The sequence below is a fragment of the Arachis duranensis genome, chromosome 1, assembly GCF_000817695.3.
Source record: "Arachis duranensis cultivar V14167 chromosome 1, aradu.V14167.gnm2.J7QH, whole genome shotgun sequence".
NCBI classification, from domain to species: Eukaryota; Viridiplantae; Streptophyta; class Magnoliopsida; order Fabales; family Fabaceae; genus Arachis; species Arachis duranensis.
In genome coordinates, this window is record NC_029772.3 from 94,949,492 (window position 1) to 94,959,026 (window position 9,535).

The following is a 9,535-nucleotide window of genomic DNA, read 5'->3' on the forward strand; positions in this document are numbered from 1 at the left end:
ATTAAAATTCTTCAAAATTTTGTTAAAATAACTGAGGTAAAAGTTAAGTTTGTATTAAAATTAGCTAAAAATTTTCTATCTATGTCTATAATAATTTTTTTACAAGTTATTTTTTTATTATGTAAAACAAAACCGTTTGTGTTTAACTTAACAAAAGAAGATTTTAGAGATGTTATTTAATCTGTCTCTTAATTATATAATGACTAACTACTTTTTTAACTCGATCCATTTCAGTTTGAACATGTTAAAAGTTCTTTGTTAGATAGACAGTAAAAAAAGTAATCTTCTCCTCGTCAATAATATCATCAACATCAAAAAATAAATTTATTCTGTCAATATCATAAAAACTTTGTCATAATAATAATAAAAAGAAAAAGCAAAATTACTCTTAATAAAAAAATTTGATAGATAAATTATCTAAAAATCAAGTCCAAAAAAAATTTTCTAAAAATCAAACTATTACTAATGCTCATTCACGTATCTCACACCACCTTACAATCAGAGAATACATAAAACAAAAATTTAAGAAAGAATAAATTACCAATTATGTCCCCAAATTTATAAAATGCTGAAGAGGGTCCTTTTCTGTTAAACGGAGCTTGATGATGTGGCAGATAGAATTCTAACATGACATCTGTTAAGGGTTTCAATCCCGTTTTTCCTTTATATGGAATTGAGAGAAAACGTTTCCCCCAATTCACCAAAAAGATAAACCCTAACCACTATCATGCATGGTAGAAACAGAGGCATGTCCAATAACAGTCGAAGAATACAGTCAATGAAAAATAGTAGCTCTGAAGGACTCGAAGAACATGGGAGCAAGCCCTATAACAGGACATGCTTCTGCCGTCTTCAGGTGGTGGCGTTGAAGTCGAAGACGAGGAGAACTAGGGAGAAACGGGTGAATTGAGGGAAAGCATTCTCTCTCAATTCTATATAAAGGAGAAATAGAATTGAGAGAAACTGAAAGACTGAGACGGAGAGACAGAGACAAAAATTAAAACAAGAAAAAAATTCTAATTTAATTTGTACAAAAAGTAAAATTGGAATTAATTAATTGAAATGAGAATATTTTAGGTATAAAATGCTATTAAATTTTCAGCCTTTGTCTCTAAAAGTTTCAGTCCTATGTGTCATCACTTTTTGGAGGTACTGAAATATTGAAATTTTAAGGATAGAGACAGAAATTTTAGTACCAGTCTCCGAGCCAACAAGCATGATATTAAATATCAGTCTATTAGTCTCTGTTCTATTACCTCAAAACAAACATTAACTAATGGTCATATATGCAAGTTAATAACAGTGACTCAAATTAGAGAAAAATTATATTAATTTAGATAAATATTCATAAATTTATCTAATTTAGTCTTACTAAATATTAAAAAAATATTGGTCAGGTAATAATATAATACTCTCAGAATTAGTATATCGAACAATGAGTATCTAACATTTGATATGATGGTTTTATTATTTGGTGGATCTTTGTTCTTATTCTTTTGTTCGGCAGATATAATCAAGTTTCACCAAACATTAAATTTCAAGTTTTACTATTTGGTCATATTTAATTTGCTTATTTTCGGTTCAACGAATAGAATAAAAAATTAACTTTTTCTGAAAATTAAATTAAAATCTCTTCACATTACACATACTCAACAAGATTATTTTGCATTTTTGCTCAACTTCATGAGAAAAATAACTCAACCATTATTATTGTAAAATTAGACAAAATAGTATATTTTAGGATAAATAATGACTAATAGAAATTAAACTATCTTTTCTTAAATTGTTGTGTGTGTATATATATTTTAGCCACCAATAATATAGTTTAATATGCACAAATTAAATTAAATCCATAAATATCTTGTGAACAGTGAATAGATACAAGGAAATCGTTGAAATTGCCAATGAGTAATAGCTCAAATGACATAGTCTTTCTATACTCAATTAAGAGGTTTTGGGTTTATTGATTTTATAAACCATGATATTTAGTTGTGCCAAGTGATTTCTGCTACGCACACAAATCACATTAGAAGGACAATAATAAGAATATGAGGGAAAATTAAAGCTACCTCGTATTTAATTGATATCTAAAAAAGAAAAAACAAATAATACATCACATTGCCAATAATTATATTGGTAGCGATGAAGTAAGGAGAGGATAGAATTGGCCTAGCTAATAATGGTATGAACCAAAGCATTTTAATGAAGAGGGTTCAAATTGGATTAATTAGAGAACTGGGATTGGAACCACTACTCTTGAAAACACATTCAAGAACGTAACTAACCATTTTCCCCACCAATCCAAATTATAAAATCAAAAAGTCTAGAGAAATAAGAAATGGATTGTGATGATATTAATTTGTGCCCCTAAACGCAAGCTGGTGGGACTTGCAAACCGCCGAAATACAGTGGATTAATGTTAACACATCTAGACATGGTTGGAAGCAATCCAAGCTTGAGATCAATGTTGCGAAGTATGACACCTTTGCATGGGAACAATTTGCTGCACCTTAAGTCCACTGCAACTGGACTAATCGTGGTTCCCCTTATATTATTGAATTGAATATTGTTAAGCTTCACAAGTGATGGCTGCGTGCACATACAAATGTGAATTAATTATTTGAATTTTCATGTAATAATTAAGCAATGCAATAATATAATATAATTATTACCTTCTTTTTGCAGTTTGGAAAGCATTCATACTCTTGGTCAATGATGATGGGGTTTTTAACATTTACCATGTCGATGTTTGTGAAAAATATATCCGAGGCTGAACCTGGGAATCTATCTGGCCAAGTTTTGATTCTGACACCATTGGTTGTTCCAAGCAATGTGGCGTTTATGAGGCGAATACCTTTCACTTCTAACTCGTCCGCATACTTTCCAAGGCTACCGATGCTGTTCATGTTCATGTATGTGTTTATATAGATAGAGATTGAATATATAATTAAGAAGAAGAAGAATATATATAAGAGAAGAGAATACATGCATACCTAACACCATGTCCTGGGCCACACCTGAGTCTGTTCATGGTAACATTGACAGAACCTTGGATTATAGAGACACAGTCATCACCAGTTGCAATGGTGTTTCTAGACATGATGACATTGATGGAGTGGCTAACATGGATGCCATCAGTGTTGGGGCTAGTTTCTGGTGCTGTAAGCTTAAGCCTTCGCAACCTTATGTTTCCACAGTTAGTCACAAATATGTGAAACCCTTTTGGATTCACAGACCTAATCCCCTGTATAATCGCATCGTTGACCCGGCTGAAGAAAAGACTCTACATGCATGCATGCATACAACAATTAATTAATTAATTAAACTCGATTAATCAATGAGTTTAATTTGAACAAGTTGGTTAATATCTTACGCTAGGATTTCTGACGCATGCAGAACCGTCTCTCTTAGATTCACAATTCTCGGTGTATTTCCATGAATCCTTACCCTGCCCATCAAAGGTACCTTGACCAATGAGTCTTAAGCCGTTAAGGTTCTGGAAAAGGAGCCACTCATCGTTTTCAAACTCGGAAATATCGGTAGGGGCCAAAATAGTTCCATCAACTTGAACTGTTACGGGATGTGGGGTCATGCATGGCCCTGAAAAGAACATTGAGGAAACCAAGAATCTACCCTCTGGAACATATACCCTACTCTGCACTGTTGATTTGCATGTTGCTTGCCATGCATCCATGAATGCCTTTTACATGCATCATCATACAGTAATAATGTTAAGTTACGTGCACACAAAAAATCAGTCACTAAATCAGCATCATTTTTGGTTTCGTACCTGGGTAGAGTCGAATTCACCGTCGGGTTGGGCTCCGAAATCGAGCACATTGTTAACCTTCTCGCCGGGAAAAAGGGTATCTCGTGCTACATTCCTGCCCTTGTAGATATCTGGGCCACTATGTGGCCGTGCTCTTGGCTTAGCAACCGCATAAGAGGCCAATGCAAAGCAAATAATAGTAATAAAAAGAGTATTTTGCTTTGCAATGCCCATTCTGCCCTCACTCAAATTTATGTATTCCTCCTCAGGGCCCTAACTCAATTCAACTTTCCGAGATCCAAATCTTTCAACTTCAAGCCTCCTGGTTGGGAGGCTATAGCTAACTAGTAAGGTAGGGGGGAGGGAGGAAATTATCCCTCCTTCTCTGCTTCTTCTATTTAATTAATTAATTTACTACTTACTATGTTTTTTCCCTCTAAAAAACAAATGGTTCATCTAAATCAACGCAGTTTTTTGTGTTGGATTGTTGGTTTTTTTTTTTTAATTGGTTTAGCCAATTTAAGGATAGATTCTTTATGTCCATTAAGACCTGACACTATAACAAATTAACAACCGCCGCTCTTCTAAAAATATGTGTCTCCAAATTTAAATAACCAATAGATTAGTATACAGACTATATAGTATGGTGGTTATAAGTTACAATACACTGAACTGAATTATTGGATCCAGTTTATTGTAATGTTTTTTTTTTTTAAATAGTGAAACTTTAGCTCCACAACCTGTTTTTTTTTTCCAAAATATGATAAAAAGTAAAAAATTGGCTAATTTAATTGAATGTAATAAATCCAATGTCATTAGAGACAAAGTAATAAGAAGCATTAGAGAGGCGCCATAAGATTGTTATGAAAGTAAATTTCAAGTTTTACTATTTGGTCATATTTAATTTGCTTATTTTCGGTTCAACGAATAGAATAAAAAATTAACTTTTTCTGAAAATTAAATTAAAATCTCTTCACATGACACATTCTCATTACTCAAACAATATTATTTTGCATTTTCGCTCAACTTCATGAGAAAAATTACTCAACCATTATTATTGTAAAATTAGACAAAATAGTATATTTTAAGATAAATAATGACTAATAGACGCTAACTTTTCTTAAATTAACGTGATATATATATATCACAGAAAGTACTTCAAGTCTTCAAGCCATCGCGCAAATGAGTTATAACTCAAATGACATAGTCTCTTCATACTCAAAGAGGTCGCGGTTTCGAATCTCCTATTTTTAATAAAAAAAAGTCTTCGAGCCATCAATATTATAGTTTAATATGCACAAATTAAATTAAATCCATAAATATATTGTGAACGGTGAATAGATACAAGGAATGTCATTGAAATTTAAGTCCTGGCCTAAATATTACATTATTTCACTATTTCTAATTTGTCTTCACTGTTTATTGATTTTATAAACCATGATATTAAGTTGTGCCAAGTTATTATTTCTGTTACGCACACAAATCAAAATAGAAGGACAATAATAAGAATATGAGGGAAATTATATTGGTAGCGATGAAGTAAGGGGGGGATAGAGAATTGGCCTAGCTAATTAATAATAGTATGAACCAAAGCATTTCAATGAAGAGGGTTCAAAATTGGATTAATTAGAGAACTGGGATTGGAACCACTACTACTCTTGAAAACACATTATTCAAGAACATAACTAACCATTTTCCCCACCAATCCAAATTACAAAATAAAAAATAATCTAGGACCAGCACTTTTATGAAATCTGGTAAGCACTTAACCAGTAAAAAAAATGAGTAATCTCATACCATTAAAAATATTAATGATAACTAATTGATGATTACAAATAACAAAATTTGCTGGCTCCTAGGACTCCTCCCAAAAAAGAATTTGCTGTTGCTAAAAGAATTGTGTTGATATTAATTTGTGCCCCTAAACGCAAGCTGGTGGGATTTGCAAACCGCCGAAATAAATTGGATTAATGTTAAAACATCTTGACACGGTTGGAATTGGAAGGAATCCAAGCTTGAGATCAATGTTGCGAAGTACGACACCGTTGCATGGGAACAATTTGCTGCACCGTAAGTCCACTGCAACTGGACTAATCGTGGTTCCCCTTATATTGTTGAATTGAATATTGTTAAGCTTCACAAGGGATGGCTGAGTGCACAAATGTGAATTAATTAATTGAGTTTTCATGTAATAATTAAGCAATGCAAGAATATATATATAATTATTACCTTCTTTTGGCAGTTTGGAAAGCATTCATACTCTTGGTCAATGATGATGGGGTTTTTAACATTTACCATGTCGATGTTTGTGAAAAATATATCCGAGGCTGAACCTGGGAATCTATCTGGCCAAGTTTTGATTCTGAGACCATTGGTTGTTCCAATCAATGTGGCGTTTATGAGGCGAATACCTTTCACTTCTAACTCATCTGCATACTTTCCAAGGCTACCGATGCTGTTCATGTTCATGTTCATGTATGTGTTTATATAGATAGAGATTGAATAAATAATTAAGAAGAAGAAGAATATATATAAGAGAAGAGAATACATGCATACCTAACACCATGTCCAGGGCCACACGTGAGTCTGTTCATGGTAATATTGACAGAACCTTGGATTATAGAGACACAGTCATCACCAGTTGCAATGGTGTTTCTAGACATGATGACATTGTTGGAGTGGCTAACATGAATGCCATCAGTGTTGGGGCTGAATTCAGGTGCTGTCAGCTTAAGCTTTCGCAACCTTATGTTTCCACAGTTAGTCACAAATATGTGAAACCCTTTTGGATTCACAGACCTAATCCCCTGTATAATCGCATCGTTCACTCGGCTGAAGAAAAGACTCTGCATGCATGCATTCATACAACAATTAACCTCAATTAATCAATCACTTTAATTTGAATTAACAAGTTGGTTAATAGCTTACGCTAGGATTTCTGACGCATCGAAAACCGTCTCTTTTAGATTCACATTTCTCGGTGATCTGCCATGAATCCGTACCCTGCCCATCAAAGGTACCTTGACCAATGAGTCTTAAGCCGTTAAGGTTCTGGAAAATAATCCACTCATCGTTGTCAAACACAGAAAGATCGGTAGGGGCCAGTATAATTCCATCAACTTTAACTGTTACGGGATGTGGAGTCATGCATGGCCCTGAGAAGAACACTGGGGAAACCAAGAATCTACCCTCTGGAACATATACCCTACTTTGCACTGTTGAGTTGCATGTTGCTTGCCATGCTTCCATGAATGCCTTTCACATACATCATCATACAGTAATGTTACGTACACATAAAAAATCAGTCACTAAATCAGCCTAGTTTTTGGTTTTCTACCTGGGTAGAGTCGAATTCGCCGTCGGGCTGGGCTCCGAAATCGAGCACATTGTTAACCTTCTCGCCGGGAAAAAGGATATCTCGTGCTACATTCCTGCCCCTGTAGACGTCTGGACCACTATATGGCCGTGCTCTTGGCCTAGCAACCGCATAAGAGGCCAATGCAAAGCAAATAATAGTAATAAAAAGAGTATTTTGCTTTGCAATGCCCATTCTGCCCTCACTCAAATTTATATATTCCTCCCCAGGGCCGTAACTCAATTCCACTTTCCGAAATCCAAATCTTTCAACTTCAACCCTCCCTATTGGGAGGCTATAGCTAACTAGTAAGGAAGGGGAGGGTGAAATTATCCCTCCTCTGCTTCTTCTATTTAATTTACTACCTACTATGCTTTTTCCCTCTAAAAAAAAAATGGTTCATCTAAATCAACGCAGTTTTTTGTGTTGGATTGTTGGTTTTTTTTTTTTTTCAAATTGGTTTAGCCAATTTAAGGATAGATTCTTTATGTCCATTAAGACCTGACACTATAACAAATTAACAACCGCCGCTCTTCTAAAAATATGTGTCTCCAAATTTAAATAACCAATAGATTAGTATACAGACTATATAGTATGGTGGTTATAAGTTACAATACACTGAACTGAATTATTGGTTTATAGTAATAGAGAGGCGCCATAAGATTGTTATGAAAGCAAATAAAGTTGCATGGTTTATAGTAATAATTTATGTATTTACATATATAACTAGCTGGAGTCAAAGAAAGCCTAGATGAGTTTTCAGTTTTATATAGTCAACACTTAAAGCTGCAGGAGACCTTAATTTGTTTTGGTCTTCCGCAGGATTGGTACAAAAGAAGAGCTAATATTACTCAGTTCTAAAAAAAGAGTGCTAAACTGCTAATTAATGATTACTCCTTTTATGATAATAATGTTTACCCAAGCAAGCCACTCTGGCGGACCCTGTTCCATTATTTGCTGTTATAAATCTTGAAGCAGCTTCATTGCACTTGATGTATATCTTCTACTTTTATCTGGATAACTTTAGCAGCCAAATAAGTTGGATAGAATTTGTATTGGCAGAGATTTTTACACTCTGAAGTGCTCCCAGCAGAACTCATTTGAGAGACATGCAATTCTTCTTGTCTCGTACTAGTCTTGGTAATAAGACTCTGAATAGTCTTCATCATTTTTTTTCCTCTTAATTGTTCTTTGTCTGTACAAACTCTAAGAGAAAGGCTATGTATTATTATAGGGCCACACATTGGGCACTGCAGCTTCATTCCCAACTTGTGAGTGAGAACAGATTTTATTGGATTAGTTAAATTAGTGGAGAATGAATCCTAATAAAAAGGTTGGTCAAATCTTTGAGGTCGGTTAATTGTGAGGGGTCGTGAGCTTTTATGATTATTGTTACCATTTTTATTTGTCAAGATCAACGTGATTATGGAATTAAAATGCAATATATTCTGTGCTAAATTTAAGGTTTACATGATGAACACAACCACATTTTTAGTTGATGAATCAATGCCTCATGTGTTATTGAGTATGGAATTATATTCCGATCCCCCCCTTGTCCACGTTTCAGATATGATCCTCGCTCTATGGGTCAAGGTCTATCTAAGGGAGTACCAACTTATTAAATTATTCTTGCATAAACATAATTTTAATACGTCATTTTTTTTAAGTAAAAAAATAAGTATAAGATAGAGAGAGCGAGTGAGGGTTAGTTGTTTTGGTTGACCAATTTGAATGATGACATTATGTAACAGTAACAGAAGATTTATCTAGAAAAACAGCATCGGATAGTGTCAACAAGTGTTACCAATTAATTAAGCTTGTGAAATAAGTTTGCATTGAGATCTCTCCATGATTCGATCCTCAATGTCAAATTATTCTTTCCAATCCATTGGTCGGCGACCAGATGCTGGCCTGGGTATCATTTTAAAATAAACTACCATAATATCGAATAAGAAAAAGAAAAATAACCAAATAGTTGAAAACAAAGAGAGATGTATCAGTATTTTCAGGACTTCAATCTCATTGGACAAACTTCTACTCTCTTCATCTTTATTATTACTTAAATATTATTATAGTAATGTATCAATGATATGGACATGTATTTTATATTGACTATATATCAATGTATGAGCCGAAAGAGAATGAAATGATAATGAAGAGGCAATAATGAGATGGTGATTCAGTTCTTATTCAATTTCGTGAAGGAATCAGTACCTTATAAATAGAACTTTGTGCCTTATCAGCTCTATATCATATTCCTAATCAACTATAGTGATGTGTGGACCGGGGATGATTAGATAGGTGGTTCTGCCTAACCATTACTCTATCTCAGTTTTTATTTTATTTTAATTTCAATAACTTACAACAAGCATATTAATTATTAAGTACTTTAATTTGAGAATTTTATAAAA

General features: G+C 33.8%; 2 protein-coding genes across 2 annotated transcripts; both read right to left on the reverse strand.

Annotated features, from left to right (window-relative positions):
• Positions 1 to 2,367: 2,367 nt before the first annotated feature.
• On the reverse strand, positions 2,368 to 4,003 carry LOC110273141 (exopolygalacturonase-like). Its single transcript, XM_021126000.2, has 5 exons — positions 3,791 to 4,003; positions 3,374 to 3,700; positions 2,994 to 3,283; positions 2,673 to 2,898; positions 2,368 to 2,589 (listed from the first exon to the last, which is right to left on the reverse strand). Exons 1-5 carry the CDS (start codon positions 4,001 to 4,003, stop codon positions 2,368 to 2,370), a joined length of 1,278 nt encoding a protein of 425 aa, XP_020981659.1.
• A 1,687-nt stretch (positions 4,004 to 5,690) lies between these two features.
• On the reverse strand, positions 5,691 to 7,443 carry LOC110273137 (exopolygalacturonase-like). Its single transcript, XM_021125997.2, has 5 exons — positions 7,107 to 7,443; positions 6,698 to 7,024; positions 6,326 to 6,615; positions 5,999 to 6,224; positions 5,691 to 5,918 (listed from the first exon to the last, which is right to left on the reverse strand). The coding sequence occupies exons 1-5, from the start codon at positions 7,317 to 7,319 to the stop codon at positions 5,691 to 5,693; spliced, it is 1,284 nt and encodes a 427-aa protein (XP_020981656.1). The 5' UTR covers positions 7,320 to 7,443.
• Between the last annotated feature and the right edge of the window lie 2,092 nt (positions 7,444 to 9,535).